The 21996-nt window shown below is 43.4% G+C and overlaps 1 protein-coding gene across 1 annotated transcript in view; it reads right to left on the bottom strand.

Moving 5' to 3' along the window:
- The window catches only part of LOC106594958 (transient receptor potential cation channel subfamily M member 5), a 44075-nt gene that overhangs the window by 20499 nt on the left and 1580 nt on the right, over positions 1-21996 (bottom strand). Inside the window, exons 2-18 of the mRNA XM_045689597.1 lie at positions 17872-17939; positions 17585-17750; positions 14708-14888; positions 14316-14482; positions 13937-14114; positions 13361-13425; positions 12846-13031; positions 12594-12693; positions 12174-12292; positions 11544-11894; positions 10860-11009; positions 5287-5410; positions 4771-4916; positions 3567-3679; positions 2995-3096; positions 1913-2177; positions 851-969 (exon numbers count right to left, since the gene is read on the bottom strand). Coding sequence (XP_045545553.1) covers positions 851-969; positions 1913-2177; positions 2995-3096; positions 3567-3679; positions 4771-4916; positions 5287-5410; positions 10860-11009; positions 11544-11894; positions 12174-12292; positions 12594-12693; positions 12846-13031; positions 13361-13425; positions 13937-14114; positions 14316-14482; positions 14708-14888; positions 17585-17750; positions 17872-17939 — 2600 coding nt within the window. The remainder of the gene's footprint in view (positions 1-850; positions 970-1912; positions 2178-2994; positions 3097-3566; positions 3680-4770; positions 4917-5286; positions 5411-10859; positions 11010-11543; positions 11895-12173; positions 12293-12593; positions 12694-12845; positions 13032-13360; positions 13426-13936; positions 14115-14315; positions 14483-14707; positions 14889-17584; positions 17751-17871; positions 17940-21996) is intronic.

The following is a 21996-nucleotide window of genomic DNA, read 5'->3' on the forward strand; positions in this document are numbered from 1 at the left end:
TTTAAATTCATTCAGTGGCACTAACATATCTAGATGAAGCATGGATTGTAGATTATTCCATGCCTCTGGTGCACAAGAAGAGAAGGCAGTCTTGCCTAATACTGTGAATGTCCTGGGGACTTTAAGTAGAAACCACCTAGCAGACGGGGTATGGTAACTGCTGGTGGTGAAGGAGACCAGACTACAGACGTAAAGAGGGAGTTTACCCAGAAGGGCTTTGTAGATGAACACATACAAATGTATCTTTCTGTGCATATAAAGTGAAGTCCAACCTACCATTTGGTACAATGTGCAATGGTGGGTGAGTGACTTGGCATTTGCAATAAAGCGCAAGGATGCATGATAAACAGAGTCCAGTCTCTGTAAGACAGAGGAGGCTGCATGCATATACAACAAGTCACCATAATCAATTACAGAGAGAAAAGTGGCCTGAACAAGCTTCTTTCTAGCCATAAGCGGGAAGCAAGCCTTATTACGAAAATAAAAACCCAATTTCAATTTAAGCTTTTGTCACAAGATTATCCACATGAACTTTAAAGGACAACTTGTTATCCAACCAAATACCTAGGTATTTGTAGGATGACACTTTTTCAATGGCTAAGCCACCAGATGTGACAATGCTAACCTTCTCTGGCAGACTTCTAGCTCTGGTAAAGGTCATGAATGTAGTTTTTTTTTGTATATTAAAGACCAGTTTGAGACCATAAAGTGAGGCCTGCAGTGACTGAAAAGCAGTCTGGAGCTCTTCAACAGCGTGGAACCAGAGAAGGAGCACATGAATACATAACTGTATCATCTGCATATAGATGTAACTTTGTTGGTTGCAAGAGAGGAAGAGGACTCTGCTCACCTGCAGGACACACCGATTACGAAGAGTGAGATGGCCACCATGTCACACTTGTTCCAGTTGTCCTCCACGTACAGCTTGAATTTCTTCAGGATGCTCATGTCTTCGTCTGTGAAGAAACTCTGCATCACCCAGGTCAATAAAGTGTTAGTTCACTCTTTTAGAACATCACAATTAGCAGTATCATTCTATTTGTGTATATTTCCAGGTAGTTTGAGTAATTTATGTCAAATTTCCCCAGGCTAAAAATAGATTTATCCTCAGCAACAGTCCACGAGTATCCTCAACGCTGCACATATTTTGTCTAGCCGCACACCTGATGCAACTTATCAACAGCTGATAAGAGTACCTGAGGAACAGAGTTGAGAAGCACTGAAATGGAACTCTATTCCTTAGTGCACTACTTAGTGTTCTGAACAGGGCCCTTGTCGAAAGTAGTTCAGTATGTAGGGAATAGGGTGCCATTTCAGACACACATATTGTGCTATGTAACCTTTATTTAACTAGGCAAGTCAGTTAAGAACAAATTCTTATTTACAATGACGGCCTACCCCAGCCAAACCCTAACTCAGACGACGCTGGGCCAATTGTGCGTCGCCGTATGGGACTCCCAATCACGGCCGGATGAGATACAGCCTGGATTCAAACCAGGTAATGTAGTGACGCATCTTACACTGAGATGCAGTGCCTTAGACCGCTGCGCCACTCGGGAGCCCACAAGGCAAAAACTGGTTGAATCAATGTATCCCCGTAATGAATCCCCGTAATTTCAACAACAAAAAATTATGTGAAAAAAAATTCACCCCAACTTTTAACCTTAATCCAATGACATGGTAATTTTTTTATTTAATTCACGTTAGTTGACAACTCTAACAAATGTAAATCAAAACCCATGGGAAGGGATGTCAATGATGATGACATGAGTTGGACTCATGGTCTCCTGAGGTAGCTTTGCCAGTGTCACCCTCAGCCCTACAAGGACATTTCCTCTTGGTCTAACAATTAAGACGTTGGTTTTTCTCGTGGGAGACCCGAGTTCAGATCCAGCCCGTGACATCAACATACCTGTCGCAGCTCCTCCAGCACCAGGGTGAAGACCCAGAAGTAGAGCATGATCTCAGGGGCCCCAGGACCCGCGGGGGGCGGAGGACGAAAGTCCAGCAGGAGCACGTAGGTGAACAGGATGAGGAAGGCAAAGTACATGATGACATTGCCTAGGAACACAGTGACCGGGGCGCTCCAGAAGCGACGCCAGCGACGCAGCAGGAAACGCCACCACACGGCTGCACTGCTCTGGCCCTCCACGCCACCAGGAGGACCACCTGAGTCTCTGGAACACCATACAACAAATTGAAAATTGGGAATTTTACTTGAATATAATTTTTTAATATACAGTATTCTTCAACAGTCCGCAAACTTCTAGCCTCGTATTAACTGGCTGGCTCACAAGGCTGCTAAAAGGCAGGTTGACATGAAGTGTAGTCAACTTTGTTCTAAGGACATACATAATCTGATTGGTTTAGGGCAGAACAATTGTTTATATAGCTTATTCAACTAAACTTTTAATAAAATAAATGTTAACTGACCTCCTGGCAGATTTTTGACCTAGCTTGCTAGCTATTTCTATTTTATAATTCAACCTTAGTAGGAAGTAGTGCCCTGCTCAGCTAAGCTACATATAGCTTAACATTTTACGTTTCTGCCCTCAGGGAACATAACTGTCCATTCCAATTGTTAAATTCATATAGCTTATAAAACGAAATATTTTGATAAGGAAAGTGGGAGCTGATTTACTGGTATTTTTGAGACCAAGCTAGCTAGCTCTAGTTTGCTCTTTCCTTCAAGTCATGAGACCAGCTGTATTTTAGAGGTGTTGTCACATTTGTATGACTACTGTAACACAATAATGATTTCAAAATGTTACAACTTGTAACTCAAAGTTTTATTTACAATATTCTCAGTTCAAACCTCCGCCATGTTTTCAAAAGTTGTGCATCTGTTAAACTCTGCCCATTGACCTAGAAACCAATCGTATTTGTTCTGCCCTAAACCAATCAGATTCTTTCTGCCCTTAGAACAAAGTTGACTACACTTTATGTCCCTTTATAAACAGCAGGTATAGTAGAATAAATGGTTTTATAACTCACAAAGGGTCATTGTCTGTTAGTAGCAGGGCCTTTTCTGTGTCCAGACTGTCTAGCTCCACATACTGCTCCTCTCCTCCACCACGACTGTCTAGCTCCTCATCACTGCATCATTACACACATAGAGATAACATGACTACACAGACGAGGACACGGCCGATGCATGCACACACACACAAACGGGCGCATACACACACACACGGACGCGTACACACATACACACACACACACACAGACGCGTACACACATACACACACACACACACACAGACGCGTACACACATACACACACACACAGACACGTACACACACACACACACACACACACACACACACACACACACACACACACACACACACACACACACACACACACACACACACACACACACACACACACACACACACACACACACACGAACATATTGACCCAAGCACTCTAACACGTAGATGCAGACACTGAAACGAGTGCCCACAACTCTGTACTTCAACAGACATACGTTCTTACGGTTCCTACCGTACTGTGGAAATGACTGTGACAACATTGACAATATGAAGCTAGATTTCTGTGGTGACCTGAACTTGATGAGGTTGGTCCAGATGAGAGGGGGACAGAAGAAAGACAGCACCAGTTTGGAGATGGCTGTGTCTGTAGTCATCGCCCCCCACCAGATCTTAGTGAGGAACCCCTGGGACAAACCATGAGCGCTGTTACCAACCTATCACACAACCTTATCTTAGGCCCTACTAATTGTATTACATAGGCCATACTAATTGTATTACATAGGCCATACTAATTGTATTACATAGGCCATACCAATTGTATTACATAGGCCATACTAATTGTATTACATAGGCCATACCAATTGTATTACATAGGCCATACCAATTGTATTACATAGGCCATACCAATTGTATTACATAGGCCATACTAATTGTATTACATAGGCCATACCAATTGTATTACATAGGCCATACCAATTGCATTACATAGGCCATACCAATTGCATTACATAGGCCATACTAATTGTATTACATAGGCCATACCAATTGTATTACATAGGCCATACTAATTGTATTACATAGGCCATACTAATTGTATTGCATGTTTAACTTTAATTTTTTTCAAGTGAGGCGAGCACATTTTAGTCTCTTGGGGAAGTTAAAAGAGGTAGTTCAGCCATAATCCGAGAGGATGTTGTGAATGGTTTTACTGTAAAATTGAGGACATTATTTTGCTATAATCCTGCAAAAGAAATGTTTAAAGGGCAACCATTTAATTAAATGTGTATGGCCTTACTACTGTGAAAGTGTAGAACACACCTATCAACACTGAAACCAGCAGAGGGCACATCGCCCCATAAAACACACCTATCAACACTGAAACCAGCAGAGGGCACATCACCCCATAAAACACACCTATCAACACTGAAACCAGCAGAGGACACATCACCCCATAAAACACACCTATCAACACTGAAACCAGCAGAGAGCACATCGCCCCATAAAACACACCTATCAACACTGAAACCAGCAGAGAGCACATCGCCCCATAAAACACACCTATCAACACTGAAACCAGCAGAGGGCACATCACCCCATAAAACACACCTATCAACACACAGTCACACACCAAGAGGACTCTGTGAATATTGTCTGTGTACACAGTAAAATCTATCTAATGTATCATTTGTTTATGGAACATCGAGATTAAAAGTAAAGAGGCCACATGTTTCTTTCGGTGTGTCTATGTGTGCCTGCACGTGTTACCGTAGCCTACCTGAACTCCATCGTGGGCGAAGAAGCACTTGGCATCAGCCTCGGTTGCCAGGTTGAGGACGGTGGATTGATTCCAGCAGCGGGTCCTTCTCACCAGAAGAGCATAGGCCCTGTCCTCACTGTTAGAGTAGCACTCCCCAAACAGATCTGGCAACACATACACACACACCAGACTCAACACACTTACCAAGACTTCACACCATTCAAATCAGGCTTTTGTCTGCTTGTTATATAGGCATTGGTTGTATCTAGATTCTTATCTTGTGATGATCACACTGTGAATTCTAACCCCAGGAGAATTTCCTAGGAAATAGATACTTTCAGGGAACATCTTTGTCTTAGTGGTATTTTTCAACTAAGTGATGGTTTGTGATCCCAGAGCATTATGTCATCGCAGAGTGTGATACTGCATGTTTTATCCAGTGTGTGTGTGTGTGTGTGTGTGTGTGTGTGTGTGTGTGTGTGTGTGTGTGTGTGTGTGTGTGTGTGTTGCCTACATGCTCCTCGTGTCTCTCACCTAGGGCAAACTGCTCATACTTGGCCTCCTTCATACTGCGTGCTGACTCTGCCTCTGACTCCAGGCCAGACATCTCTTTCAGGATCTTATAACCAGCTAGAGCCGCAGCTACAGCCTCAGGACCCTGGACCACAGAGAGAGAGAGAGAGACAGAGAGAGAGAGAGACAGAGAGACAGAGAGAGGGAGAGAGACAGAGAGAGAGAGAGAGAGACACAGAGAGACACAGAGAGAGAGAGAGAGACACAGAGAGAGAGAGAGAGAGACAGCGACAGAGACAGAGTCAGAGACAGAGAGGGAGACAGAGAGGGAGAGAGAGGGAGACTTGAACAGAGCAATACTCAATCATGAGGCATAACAATGACAGATGGTTTGATGAAGAATGCAAAAACCAAAGAAAGAAATTGAGAAACCTATCCAACCAAAAACATAGAGACCCAGAAAACCTGAGCCTACGCCTTCACTACGGTGAATCACTAAAACAGTACAGAAATACACTATGGAAAAAGAAGGAACAGCACGTCAGAAATCAGTTCAATGTAATCAAAGAATCTATAGAATCTAACCACTTCTGGGAAAGAGTTATCTATCCAAAATGGAGATTTATGGATAAACCACTTCATATCTTTTTGCATCTATAACAAAGAACAAACCACAAAAACATATGCATGATCAAATACAAATCTTAGAATAAACTATTAAAGACTACCAGAACCCACTGGATTCTCCAATTACAATGAATGAACTACAGCACAAAATTCAAACCCTCCAACCCAAAAAGACCTGTGGTGTTGATGGTATCCTCAATAAAATGATAAAATATACAGACCACAAATTCTAATTGGCTATACTTAAACTCTTTAACATTATCCTCAGCTCCGACATCTTCCACAATATTTGGAATCAAGGACTGATCACCCCAATCCACAAAAGTGGAGACAAATTTGACCCCAATAACTACCGTGGGATTTGCGTCAACAGCAACCTTGGGGAAATCCTCTGCATTATCATTAACAGCAGACTTGCACATTTCCTCAGTGAAAACAATGTACTGAGCAAATATCAAACTGGCTTTTTAACAAATTACCGTATGACAGACCACGTAGTCACGTAGTCACACCCTAATTGACAAATAAACAAACCAAAACAAAGGCAAAGTCTTCTCATGATTTGTTGATTTCAAAAAAGCTTTTGACAAAATTTGGCATGAGGGTCTGCTATACAAATGGATGGAAAGCTGTGTTGGGGGAAAAACATACGACACAAACAACAAGTGTGCAGTTAAAATTGGCAAAAAACACATATTTCTTTCCACAGGGCCGTGGGGTGAGACAGGGATGCAGCTTGAGCCCCACCTTCAACATATATATCAACTAATTGACGAGGGCCCTAGAAGTCTGCAGCACCCGGCCTCACCCTACTAGAATCTGAAGTCAAATGTCTACTGATTGCTGATGATCTGGTGCTTCTGTCCCCAACCAAGGAGGGCCTACAGCAGCACCTAGATCTTCAGCACAGATTCTGTTAGAATTGGGTCCTGACAGTAAATCTCAGTAAGACAAAAATAAGGGTGTTCCAAAAAAGGTCCACTTGCCAGGACCACAAATACAAATTCCATCTAGACACCGTTGCCCAAGAGCACACAAAAAAACTATACATACCTCGGGCTAAACATCAGCGCCACAGGTAACTTCCACAAAGCTGTGAACGATCTGAGAGACAAGGCAAGAAGGGCCTTCTACGCCATCAAATGGAACATAAAATTCAACATCTCAATTAGGATCTGGCTAAAAATACTTGAATCAGTTATAGAACCCATTGCCCTTTATGGTTGTGAGGTCTGAGATCCGCTCACCAACCAAGAATTCGCAAAATGAGATAAACACCAAATTGAGACTCCACGTGCAGAATTCTGCACAAATATCCTCTGTGTACAACGTAAAACACAAAAGAATGCATGCAGAGCAGAATTAGGCCAATACCTTCTAATTATCAAAATCCAGAAAAGAGACATTAAATTCTACAACCACCTAAAAGGAAGCCATGGAAATAATAAATAAACAGAGCAAACTAGAAATCTATTTGTCCCTAAATAGAGAGTACACAGTGGCAGAATACCTGATCACCGTGACTGACCCAAAATTAACAAAAGCTTTGACTATGTACAGACTCAGTGAGCATAGCCTTGCTATTGAGAAAGGCCGCCAAGAGAAGAGAAGACAGGCGATTTTCACACTGCCAACAAAATGGAGGTACAAACTGAGCTGCACTTCCTAACCTCCTGCCAAATTTATGACCATATTAGAGACACATATTTCCCTCGGGTTACACAGACCCACAAAGAATTCGAAAAACAATCCAATTTTGATAAACTCCCATATCTATTGGGTGAAATACCACAGTGTGCCATCACAGTAGCAAGATTTGTGACCTGTTGCCACAAGGGCAACCAGTGAAGAACAAAAAACTTTGTAAATACAACCCATATTTATGTTTATTTATTTTCCCTAAATATTTATGTTTATTTATTTTCCCTTTTGTACTTTAACTATTTGCACATCGTTACAACACTGTATATAGGCATAATATGACATTTAAAATGTTTCTATTCCTTTAGAGCTTTTGTGAGTATAATGTTCACTGTTAATTAAAACATTTTATTGTTTATTATCTATTTCACTTGCTTTGGCAATGTAAACATACAGTTGAAGTCGGAAGTTTACTTAAACCTTAGCCAAATACATTTAAACTCAGTTTTTTCACAATTCCTGACATTTAATGCTAGTACAATTTCCCTGTCTTAGGTCAGTTAGGATCACCACTTTCTTTTAAGAATGTGAAATGTCAGAATAATAGTAGAGAGAATGATTTATTTCAGCTTTTATTTCTTTCATCACATTCACAGTGTCACAGGTGTAGCCGTGTTGAATAGACCAAATCGCAGCGGGTATGTGGATACTCATATTCTTTTAATGAAAACACGCAAAGCATCCACAGGGAAAACAATAAACAGTACTCACGACAACAGGAACAGTTTTGCAGGCTCACAAAACGCAGTGCAAAAACAACTACCCACAACCCCAAAGAAAAACACACACTACTATATAGGACTCCCAATCAAAGGCAACTCAACACACCTGCCTTCAATTGGGAGTCCAATCACCAACACAACACTTAACACACAAAACCCCTGCCACGTCCTGACCAAAACTAATACAATTGCTCCCTCTGCTGGTCAGGACGTGACACACAGTGGCTCAGAAGTTTACATACACTCAATTAGTATTTGGTAGTATTGCCTTTAAATTGTTTAACTTGGATCAAACGTTTCGGGTAACCGAAACAAGCTTCCCACAATAAGTTGGGTGAATTTTGGCCCATTCCTCCTGACAGAGCTGGTGTAACTGAATCAGGTTTGTAGGCCTCCTTGCTCGCACACGCTTTCTCAGTTCTGTCCACAAATCTTCTGTAGGATTGAGGTCAGGGGTTTGTGATGGCCACTCCAATACCGTGACTTTGTTGTCCTTAAGCCATTTTGCCACAACTTTGGAATTATGCTAGGGATCATTGTCCATTTGGAAGACCCATTTGTGACCAAGCTTTAACTTCCTGACTGATGTCTTGAGATATATATCAATATATCCACATCATTTTCCTGCCTCATGATGCCATCTATTTTGTGAAGTGCACCAATCTCTCCTGCAGCAAAGCACCCCCACAACATGATGCTGCCACCCCTGTGCTTCACGGTTGGGATGGTGTTCTTCGGCTTGTAAGCCTCCCCCTTTTTCCTCCAAACATAACGATGGCCATTATGGCCAAACAGTTCTATTTTTGTTTTATCAGACCAGAGGACATTTCTCCAAAAAGTACAATCTTTGTCCCCATGTGCAGCTGCAAACCTTAGTCTGGCTTTTTATGGATGTTTTGGAGCAGTGGCTTCTTCCTTGCTGAGCAGCCTTTCAGGTTATATCGATATAGGACTCATTTTAGTGTTGATATAGATACTTTTGTACCTGTTTCCTCCAGCATCTTCACAAGGTCCTTTGCTGTTGATCTGGGATTGATTTGCACTTTTTGCACCAAAGTACTTTCATCTCTAGGAGACAGAACGCGTCTCCTTCCTGAGCGGTATGACGGCTGCATGGTCCCATGGTGTTTATACTGGCATACTATTGTTTGCACAGATGAACATGGTACCTTCAGGCGTTTGGAAATTGCTCCCAAGGAAGAATCAGACTTGTGGAGGTCTACAATTTTTTTCCTGAGGTCTTGGCTGATTTCTTTTGATGTTCGCATGATGTCAAGCAAAGAGGTACTGAGTTTGAAGGTAGGCCTTGAAATACATCCACAGGTACACTATCACAAGCTATCCACAGGTACACTATCAGAAGCTTCTAAAGCCATAAAACAGTAGATGTCCTAACCGACTTGCCAAAACAATAGTTTGTTAACAAGAAATTTGTGGAGTGGTTGTAAAACGAGTTTTAATGACTCCAACCTAAGTGTATGTAAACTTCAGACTTCAACTGTATGTTTCTCATCCCAATAAAGCCCTTTGATTTGAATTGAAATTGAGAGAGAGAGTGACTGACCATCCTTTTGTGAGTGTAATGTTCACTAATGTTTCCATTGTTCATTTCCCTTTTGTTTATTGTCTATTCCATTTGCTTTGGCAATGTAAACATGTTTCCCATGCCAATAAAGCCATTTGAATTGAATTGAGAGAGACAGAGAGAGGGGGGGATACAGAGAGAGAATAGAGAGAGAGAATAGAGAGAGAGAGACAGATAGAAGGGGGATACAGAGGGAGCATAGAGAGAAAGAGAATAGAGAGAGAGAGAAAGGGAGAGAGAGGGAGAGAGATAATAGAGAGAGAGAGGGATACAGAGAGATAGAGAGAGAGAGATAATAGAATGAGAGAGCGAGAGAGAGAGAGAGAGAGAGAGAGAGAGAGAGAGAGAGATAGAAGGGGGATACAGAGAGAGAGAGGGAGGGGAATGAGAGAGAGAGAGAAAGGGAGATATAATAGAGAGAGAGAGGGGCATACAGAGAGATAGAGAATAGAGAGCGAGAGAGATAATAGAATGAGAGAGAGCGAGAGAGAGAAGGGGGATACAGACAGAGAGAGAGAGAGATGGGAGAGAGGGGATTCAGAGAGAGAGTGACTGACCATCCTTTTGTGAGTGTAATGTTCACTAATGTTTCCATTGTTTATTTCCCTTTTGTTACTTGTCTATTCCATTTGCTTTGGAAAAGTAAACATGTTTCCCATGCCAATAAAGCCCTTTGAATTGATTGAATTGAGAGAGAGAGTGTGTACGTGTGTGTCTGTCTGTCTGGCTGTAAATGTCTTAATGTGCAGTAAGTGTGTATGTTTGGTACTAAACTCCCTCTCACCACCACCCTGCTCAACACCATACTGATGATATCTACATTAGCTTTTAAACTGCCTGTATTGACACTGGCCAGCAATAAAACCTACACTAACTACTGGGCTTGACCTTCATTTGAATAATCCTCCTGGAGATCAGAGAGGTTTCAGAACTAACTCTCTGGGAGGGAGGGGACTGACCATGGCCCAGAAGTAGTTAGCCATCTGCTGCCGGTTCTGGAGAACAGCCCAGAGGAACAGGTCCCTCCAGGGGTGCTCACAGCGCTCCTCCAGCTCAGCCAGGCTCTTCTGGTTGTTAAAGAGACGGCCTGCCTTCTTGCCTGTCTTCTCCTGGAGACAACACACACACACACACAGACACAGTGAGACAAGACACAGTGAGACACACACAGAGAAAGAGAGACACAAACACACACACACACAGTGAGACACACACGTAAGGATGAAGAAGAGTGAACTCTGACAGACACATAGAAATGCAGAGAAAAACGTGTCTCTGCTGGACATCTTGACATGGTTTCAATCTGTTCTTCAGAAAAGCCTTGGAATCTGTGAGGTTTTCTTTTCTCCAGCCACGTCTCAGTCTTCAGCTGTGATCCATGAGGAACTATCTGTGGTCCATGAGGAACTATCTGTGACCCATGAGGAACTATCTGTGACCCATGAGGAACTATCTGTGACCCATGAGAAACTATCTGTGACCCATGAGGAACTATCTGTGACCCATGAGGAACTATCTGTGACCCATGAGGAACTATCTGTGACCCATGAGAAACTATCTGTGACCCATGAGAAACTATCTGTGATCCATGGTGTGATAAACTCACTCTGTGTTACCTCAGGAACAGCCTACCCAGTACCCACCGTGGGCAGCTTCTGATAGAAGCCTTTACACGAGTCGTGCAGGAAGTCTTTCAGCACTTTGGACACCTCGTGCAAGGTGAAGCGGGCCTTCCGGTCCCCGGGCTCGGCCTTGTGGTGGTCGTGAGGGGGCCCAGGCGTCCGTGCTGCCTTCAGTAGGAGCTGTTTCTCCTGGTGCTTCTTCAGGAGGAGGAGATGAAGGAGGCTCTTCTCTGACACGGAGCAGTAGAGCTCCTGCAGGCGGCCGTAGGTCAGGAACTCGCCCAGACACACGCCGTTGTCCACAAATAGACGCACAAAGTCGGGCTTGTCATTGACCAGGGCGTCCATCATCACCTCCTCCAGGTCACCTGCCTGCAAGGGTCAGTAGATAGTGCTATATATTACTAACTTTGTAGTAAACTGCCAATACAATTCTAATATTCTGTTTTACTAAGCAATATTTATGTTGCATATAGACTTTTTACATTCTGTTATTATACTAAGGTAAGATACGTTTTTTAATGATCCTCAATGTGGCAGCAAATATATTACATAAACAATAATCAGCACTAGCAGGACAAAGTTCAGGACCAATAGGAGAGAGAGAGAATGAATGAAGGAGGGACATCTCATGCTGTCTTTCATTCTCACCGTCCACTCCACGTCCCCGTTGAAGATGTGGCTCTTAGCGATGTCCACCCGGTTCCAGGCCACCGCCAACTTCAGCTCATCCAGGAAGTCCTGAGCTTCCTGACTCTGGCTCTTACAGGCTGCATGCCACACACAGGGCAAAGGTTAGATGTTAGGGGTCAAAGGTTAGATGTTAGGCGTCAAAAAGTTATGGGTTAACCCCCGTTCAGAAAGAAAGTTCATATCCATCAAAAACAGAATGAGCATATTTCTTTTCTATGTTGACGGATGGCTTTCAGTAACTCTTCAAACCTTTTTATATGGAGCATAATTGGAAATGTATTGATCTTTTGACGGAAATCTTTCATCTGCTTCTGTACAAGCCCTTTTTAGGATTGATGTAAGTGCTGTCAACCGCAGTAGAAGCATTCCATCCAGTACCTTTGACCAAGGCTTTGAGGATGACCGTGTCCAGCTCAGAGCTCTCCTGCTCGGGGTCATGAACTGTCAGGAGGTGGCCGTTGTCCAGTATCTTCTGGATCTAAAGATCAGGAGGAAGTCAGTCAGTCAACCTCTCTGCTCTCTGCTCTCTCTCTCTGCTCTCTGCTCTCTCTCTCTGCTCTCTGCTCTCTCTCTCTGCTCTCTCTCTCTGCTCTCTCTCTCTGCTCTCTGCTCTCTCTCTCTGCTCCTTACCAGCTTGGTCCAGTTGGTGATGTCAGTGCTGTGGTGCACGCTTGGAAAGGTGTCTAGCAGGAGCTCCTGCACGCTGTCCATGTCCCAGCAGCCCCGGTTCATTAGCGTGACCAGGATGTCGGCAACGCCCCCTGACCCTGCCAGTATCAGCCAGGGCATGGCGTTCCCTATGCCCCTATACATCCTCTGTGCACAGAGACAGAGGAAGACTGCTTACCCAAACAGCACACACAGCAATATAGAAAGTATGGTAATACAGGTACAGTATAATGCATTATGATGTGCTGGTAATTCACTGTAAGATTTGTAATGTTTTCATTACTATCTCCAAATGATTCTGACTAAATAGACACTTTGAATCAACTGAAAAGTTGCTATGGCAACATAATATATAATAGGCCTTGTCATATGAAATTATATACGTTCATACATGCTTATGACAAGTAATATAATAACACATTATACTGAAAAGTTGAATTAATGTAAAAGTAATATTTTCCAAAAATGTGACAAACCTGTAGGATCCTGGGTTCTCCATGCACCAGGAGACACAGCACTGGGATCTCAAAACTACCTGCACCTGTAGAGATGCAGAATATCAACGAGGGCCCTGGTTGTTCCTTAAAACCACTCATTAAAGTCAAAGGAAGCATTCTTCCTGAAGAAATACAAGGGTGCTCTGTCGAATATTTTACATTACATTTATATTTAAGTCATTTAGCAGACGCTCTTATCCAGAGCGACTTACAAATTGGTGCATTCACCTTATGATATCCAGTGGAACAACCACTTTACAATAGTGCATCTAAAATATGACGCACAGTAAACATTAACAACCTTCAAATAAGTTGGGGGGGGGCAGGTAGCCTAGTGGTTGGAGCGTTGGGCCAGTAACTGAAAGGTTGCTGGATCTAATCCCCGAGCTGACAAGGTAAAAATGTCTGCCCCATTCTGCCCCTGAACAAGGCAGTTAACCCACTGTTCCCTGGTAGGCTGTCATTGTAAATAAGAATTTGTTCTTAACTGACTTGCCTAGTTAAATAAAGGTTCAAAAAGAGTAAGTAAGTAGGTTTAAGTTTAAGTAGGTTCACCTCCATAACCGGTGCGCTGCAGGGAGATATGCTTGAGCAGCTTGACCCTCATTTCGCTGGTGGCCCCAGGGCGTTGAGGGTCCTCCTCAACCAGGACAAAGTGGGAGTGGTTGCAGTCCAGGGAGTACACCGCCCCATGGGGCAGGTCCTGGGGCTCCACCACGGCAGGCTGGTCTGGCTGCAGGAGGACACACGTCGGTCAGAGAACAGATTTCAGAGGAGCGCATAAAAACAACTCAGCAACTCACACACACATATAGACGTTTTCCTATGACCTCGTTGTCTAGTCTACCCACATGTTAAATGTAATCAACATCTACTCTGAACATCTACTCTGAACTCATAGTATATGATCTTCTGCATGGATGTGTATGGAGACCTTAGCAGCAAGCAGAGCGTCTCTGTTGTGGATCATGTTCCAGGGAGCGATGCCGATGGCCACCACCTTGACCTTAGAGGAGGTGCTGGCCAGAGAGTGGTCACGGACAGCCTGGCCCAGGTGCTTGGTGATGCCAAAGCGAAGCCCGTTGGTCAGGATCCAGGCACCTGTGAGGTAGAGACATCATCTCACTTTGTCCAACATGCTCACTTTAGAGCAGGGAACTCAATGTGGCCCATTGGCTGATTTAATGCTGCCCACGGTTATCTTAGTAAAAACAGAAGTGTGTGTGTGTGTGTGTGTGTGTGTGTGTGTGTGTGTGTGTGTGTGCGTGCGTGCGTGCGTGCGTGCGTGCGTGCGTGCGTGCGTGCGTGCGTGCGTGCGTGCCTCACCTGTGCTCTGAGCAGCCTTGACCAGTCCTTTCCTCACGGTGTCCCTGAGCCAGGGTTTCATCTGAGCCAGCTCGTCTCCCCCCACCAGAGCCACCACCAGGTGTGGAGGGGCTAGTCCCCACTGCTCTGTCAGCATCTGGTAGATTAACACTGGATCTGTGGAGCTGTGAACCCTCACAAACTGGACAGAGAAGCACAGTGTGGTATTTACTGAGAGATCTACATGGTCAAGGAATAGGTCCTCTTTCATATTTCTTTAATCTCTTTCTTGACCTGAAATAGTTTTGTAAAATGATGAGAAACATGGATAACTTAAACTGAAATGACTGAGTGAGAATATGCATTAATTATCAATCTGCATTGTTTTGATAATTCAGGCCATGTTAGTGCTGAAATGGAACACAGTCCTGCACATACTGAAATGGAACACAGTCCTGCACATACTGAAATGGAACACAGTCCTCCACATACTGAAATGGAACACAGTCCTGCACATACTGAAATGGAACACAGTCCTCCACATACTGAAATGGAACACAGTCCTGCACATACTGAAATGGAACACAGTCCTGCACATACTGAAATGGAACACAGTCCTGCACATACTGAAATGGAACACAGTCCTGCACATACTGAAATGGAACACAGTCCTGCACATACTGAAATGGAACACAGTCCTGCACATACTGAAATGGAACACAGTCCTCCACATACTGAAATGGAACACAGTCCTCCACATACTGAAATGGAACACAGTCCTGCACATACTGAAATGGAACACAGTCCTCCACATACTGAAATGTATCTCTCCAGGACCACAGTTTGTGATCACTGAACTGTTTCTTAGATAGTACCAATATGGATGGTGGTACGGAACAATTTCCAACTGTGGTTGTAACAGTGTTACCATCTGGTTATAGCACCTTGTGGTTGTAACAGTGTTACCATCTGGTTATATCACCTTGTGGTTGTAGCAGTGTTACCATCTGGTTATATCACCTTGTGGTTGTAACAGTGTTACCATCTGGTTATAGCACCTTGTGGTTGTAGCAGTGTTACCATCTGGTTATAGCACCTTGTGGTTGTAACAGTGTTACCATCTAGTTATAGCACCTTGTGGTTGTAGCAGTGTTACCATCTGGTTATATCACCTTGTGGTTGTAACAGTGTTACCATCTGGTTATATCACCTTGTGATTGTAGCAGTGTTACCATCTGGTTATAGCACCTTGTGGTTGTAACAGTGTTACCATCTGGTAATAGCACCTTGTGGTTGTAGCAGTGTTACCATCTGGTTATAGCACCTTGTGGTTGTAACAGTGTTACCATCTGGTTATATCACCTTGTGGTTGTAACAGTGTTACCATCTGGTTATATCACCTTGTGGTTGTAACAGTGTTACCATCTGGTTATAGCACCTTGTGGTTGTAACAGTGTTACCATCTGGTTATAGCACCTTGTGGTTGTAACAGTGTTACCATCTGGTTATAGCACCTTGTGGTTGTAACAGTGTTACCATCTGGTTATATCACCTTGTGGTTGTAGCAGTGTTACCATCTGGTTATAGCACCTTGTGGTTGTAACAGTGTTACCATCTGGTTATATCACCTTGTGGTTGTAGCAGTGTTACCATCTGGTTATAGCACCTTGTGGTTGTAACAGTGTTACCATCTGGTTATATCACCTTGTGGTTGTAGCAGTGTTACCATCTGGTTATATCACCTTGTGGTTGTAACAGTGTTACCATCTGGTTATAGCACCTTGTGGTTGTAGCAGTGTTACCATCTGGTTATAGCACCTTGTGGTTGTAACAGTGTTACCATCTGGTTATAGCACCTTGTGGTTGTAGCAGTGTTACCATCTGGTTATATCACCTTGTGGTTGTAACAGTGTTACCATCTGGTTATATCACCTTGTGGTTGTAACAGTGTTACCATCTGGTTATAGCACCTTGTGGTTGTAACAGTGTTACCATCTGGTTATAGCACCTTGTGGTTGTAGCAGTGTTACCATCTGGTTATAGCACCTTGTGGTTGTAACAGTGTTACCATCTGGTTATAGCACCTTGTGGTTGTAACAGTGTTACCATCTGGTTATATCACCTTGTGGTTGTAACAGTGTTACCATCTGGTTATAGCACCTTGTGGTTGTAACAGTGTTACCATCTGGTTATAGCACCTTGTGGTTGTAACAGTGTTACCATCTGGTTATAGCACCTTGTGGTTGTAACAGTGTTACCATCTGGTTATATCACCTTGTGGTTGTAGCAGTGTTACCATCTGGTTATATCACCTTGTGGTTGTAGCAGTGTTACCATCTGGTTATAGCACCTTGTGGTTGTAACAGTGTTACCATCTGGTTATAGCACCTTGTGGTTGTAACAGTGTTACCATCTGGTTATAGCACCTTGTGGTTGTAGCAGTGTTGCCATCTGGTTATAGCACCTTGTGGTTATAGCACCTTGTGGTTATATCACCTTGTGGTTGTAACAGTGTTACCATCTGGTTATAGCACCTTGTGGTTGTAACAGTGTTACCTTGTGGTTGTAGCAGTGTTGCCTTGTGGTTACAGCACCTTGTGGTTGTAACAGTGTTGCCTTGTGGTTGTAACAGTGTTGCCTTATGGTTGTAACAGTGTTACCTTGTGGTTGTAACAGTGTTACCTTGTGGTTGTAGCAGTGTTGCCTTGTGGTTACAGCACCTTGTGGTTGTAACAGTGTTGCCTTGTGGTTATAGCACCTTGTGGTTGTAACAGTGTTGCCTTGTGGTTATAGCACCTTGTGGTTGTAACAGTGTTACCTTGTGGTTGTAGCAGGGTTGCCTTGTGGTTATAGCACCTTGTGGTTGTAACATTGTTGCCTTGTGGTTGTAAGTGTTACCTTTCCCCTTGTCCTACTGGTGCCAGTGAAGTCAATGTCCCCCACTCGTCCTGCTGCCCAGTGGCCCCTCTCCTTGTCCCCTCTGCTAGCACCCCGGCCTCGGCCTTCAGCCACACTCTCCACGGCCTCGTCCAGCTGAGAGTAGCAACGGCAGGCCAACAGAGCACTGCCACAGCACAGACACATTATACATTATACACATTGAAACATTGTACATCATATACAGTAGTATTTACAGTCCGGTCATTCACAATCCACTATGACAAACAAACACAAACCACTCCTACCTTTGCTCCCGTGAACACTCCAGTACATCCCCGCATCGTTGGCATCGTCTCTGCAGCGGTAGCGCCCCCTATAGACACAGCACCCATAGTGCACAACATGACCTTTACCCCACAGCCAGGTAAATCTAACCCAGAATCATTCACCAGTCACTCTGCTGCTGATGACAGGTGTGAGGCATCTCCAAGAGCTTAGACCTACAGTACCAGTCAAAAGTTTGGACACACCTACTCATTCAAAGGTTTTTGTTTATTCTTACTATTTTCTACATTGTAGAATAATAGTGAAGACATCAAAACTATGAAATAACACATATGGAATCATGTAGTAACCAAAAAAGTGTTAAACAAATCAAAATATATTTTATATTTGAGATTCTTCAAAGTAGACACCCTTTGCCTTGATGACAGCTTTGAACACTCTTGGCATTCTCTCAACCAGCTTCATGAGGAAGTCACCTGGAATACATTTAAATTAACAGGTGTGCCTTGGTAAAAGTTAATTTGTGGAATTTCTTTATTTCTTAATGCGTTTGAGCCAATCAGTTGTGTTGTGACAAGGTAAAGGTGGTATACACAAGATAGCCCTATTTGGTAAAAGATCAAGTCCATATTATGGCAAGAACAGCTCAAATAAGCAAAAAGAAATGACAGTCCATCATTACTTTAAGACATGAAGGTCAGTCAATCCAGAAAATGTCAAGAACTTTGAAAGTTTCTTCAAGTGCAGTCGCAAAAACCATCAAGTGTTACGATGAAACTGGCTCTCATGAGGACAGCCACAGGAAAGGAAGAACCACAGTTACATCTGCTGCAGAGGATAAATTCATTAGAGTTAACAGCACCTCAGATTGCAGCCCAAATAAATGCTTCACAGAGTTTAAGTAACAGACACATCTCAACATCAACTGTTCAGAGGAGACTGCATGAAATCAGGCCTTCATGGTCGAATTGCTGCAAAGAAACACTACTAAAGGACACCAATAAGAAGAAGAGACTTGCTTGGGCCAAGCTACACGAGCAATGGACATTAGACTGGTGAAAATCTGTCCTTTGGTCTGATGAGTCCAAATTTGAGATGTTTGGTTCCAAGTGCCGTGTCTTTGTAAGACGCAGAGTAGGTGAACGGATGATCTCTGCATGTGTGGTTTCCAATGTGAAGCATGGAGGAGGAGGTGTAATGGTGGGGGTGCTTTGCTGGTGACACTGTCAGTGATTTATTTAGAATTCAAGGCACACTTAACCAGCATTTCTACCACAGCATTCTGCAGTGATACGCCATCCCATCCGGGTTGCGCTTAGTGGGACTATTATTTGATGTTCAACAGGACAATGACCCAACCCACCTCCAGGCTGTGTAAGGGCTATTTGACCAAGAAGAGTGATGAGGTGCTGCATCAGATAACCTGGCCTCCACAATCCCCCGACCTCAACCCAATTGAGATGGTTTGGGATGAGTTGGACCACAGAGTGAAGGAAAAGCAGCCAATAAGTGCTCAGCATATGTGGGAACTCCTTCAAGACAGTTGGAAAAGCATTCCTCATGAAGCTGGTTGAGAGAATGCCAAGAGTGTGCAAAGCTGTCATCAAGGCAAAGGGTGGCTACTTTGAAGAATTGATAATATAAAATATATGTTTATTTGTTTAACACTTTTTTTTGGTTACTACATGAGTCCATCTGTGTTATATGCAAATCGGTTAGCATTTTCATTTTTGCTCTGCATGCAAAAAGCTTCCTTCCTGAGATCTGTCATCATAATGAAGCACAAGCTCTCTGTAGAATGAAAGCTAGACACAGAGGTGTAGGACGCCCCACGAGGCAGGGAGGGCTTCGAAGCTCAAGTTGCCTCACCCTACATTTGTTTAACAATTAAAAAATAAATATACAAACATTGACAAATCACAGCAAATGAACAAAGACCAGAGTCAGATAATGTGCAAGCTAGCTTGTTCATTTGTTTAAAAAACGAATTAGTGGGTGTGCTAGCTAGAAAGCTAAACATGACATTTACAACTCATATAAAAAGATATTGAACAATGTAGGCCCATGCATTTGTCAGTCAGTGGAAATATGGATAATACCGTCCCCAAGAAGCAATGTCACACATGTTTCTTTGGAGGAGATATTTTCATATCATGATCGTCGCTGCTTATGTATTCAAGAGACCTGAATAAACCCAGTGTCAGCACCCCTTAATCAATACACATTACAACCAACTATATCACACTGTCAGCACCCCTTTATCAATACACATTACAACCAACTATATCACACTGTCAGCACCCCTTTATCAATACACATTACAACCAACTATATCACACTGTCAGCACCCCTTTATCCATACACATTACAACCAACTATATCACACTGTCAGCACCCCTTTATCAATACACATTACAACCAACTATATCACACTGTCAGCACCCCTTTATCCACACACATTACAACCAACTATATTCAAAGGCAAATGTAACTGCTGCATTATGTTCCCTAATAAGACAGCTCTGATAAGGATGTGAATGAAATGAGACAGATGGACAGGGAGAGGAGGAGAGGTTAACCTCATTGGCTGTGATGTTGAATACCAGAAAAGTTGGTCCATGTAACTGAAAGGAGTAGTTGACTTTTATTTTTCTTCTCAATCGCTGGATGCCACTCACCTCAGGGCTGAGGGTTGGCTGTAAAATGAGATTCGACTGCTGCATTTAACCTATATTCTTCCCTAGACTGAGCTGAGGGTTGGCTGTCAGATGAGATTAAACTGCTGGAAAAGAACCATAAAAGATTTGTCTCCTACTGGCAGCGATTAAGAATTTGCATCTGAGTCAACATTACTTGACAGTGCTCATTTGCCTGGGATGCCTGGTAAAAGATGATCAACATGAATAGGGAAGAGATTCGAGGCACATGCCTGCACAGCAAAAACAACATGCAGATTCAGCTTATTACCGTATTTGTCCTCACTGGCCACTCAGTAACATGTATTGGATCATGGCCAATAGTTTGGACAGGTTATGGGCAAAGATCCAACCCCCCCCCAACTCATTTAATCCTCTACTGTAAACATTTAGGTCTTTCACCCCAAAAATATTTAAAACTTGTATTTCACTGCTTCTCAAACCTGATTCTGGGGTCCAGTCTTCCTCTCGGTAACTGTCCTCACTACCAGAGGGTATGTATGATATTGACCAAGCCCATCATTTTACATCACATCTTTCATTGAGCATGATATTTCACTGAAAAGTAGCCAAACTGACAACGTTGCCCTAGGCAACACAACATAGTAGAGGTATGGCACAACGTTGCCCTAGGCAACACAACATAGTAGAGGTATGGCACAACGTTGCCCTAGGCAACACAACATAGTAGAGGTATGGCACAGCGTTGCCCTAGGCAACACAACATAGTAGAGGTATGGCACAAATTTGCCCTAGGCAACACAACATAGTAGAGGTATGGCACAGCGTTGCCCTAGGCAACACAACATAGTAGAGGTATGGCACAACGTTGCCCTAGGCAACACAACATAGTAGAGGTATGGCACAACGTTGCCCTAGGCAACACAACATAGTAGAGGTATGGCACAACGTTGCCCTAGGCAACACAACATAGTAGAGGTATGGCACAGCGTTGCCCTAGGCAACACAACATAGTAGAGGTATGGCACAACGTTGCCCTAGGCAACACAACATAGTAGAGGTATGGCACAACGTTGCCCTAGGCAACACAACATAGTAGAGGTATGGCACAACGTTGCACTAGGCAACACAACATAGTAGAGGTATGGCACAACGTTGCCCTAGGCAACATAACATAGTAGAGGTATGGCACAACGTTGCCCTAGGCAACACAAAGTAACCTACCAAACGGTGTTGTGTTGTCTGAGGGCACCGATGTGTAGTAGAGGGTTAAGACATACTGATGGCGTGCAGTTTGTCACGATCGCTTTTTATGTAAAAGTGAGTCTGGTCTCGACGGGTCTTATTTGAATGTGGGGCAGGAAGGACTGTGTGAGGGGAAAGGTCCATTGTCCATGCAAACATAACATTTGCATGCAAGGTCAGGAAGAGTTCAAGTGACATCAATTGAAGAGGGTGTGTGTGTGTGGGGGAGAATGGAGAGGGAAT

The sequence above is a fragment of the Salmo salar genome, chromosome ssa11, assembly GCF_905237065.1.
Source record: "Salmo salar chromosome ssa11, Ssal_v3.1, whole genome shotgun sequence".
NCBI lineage: Eukaryota > Metazoa > Chordata > Actinopteri > Salmoniformes > Salmonidae > Salmo > Salmo salar.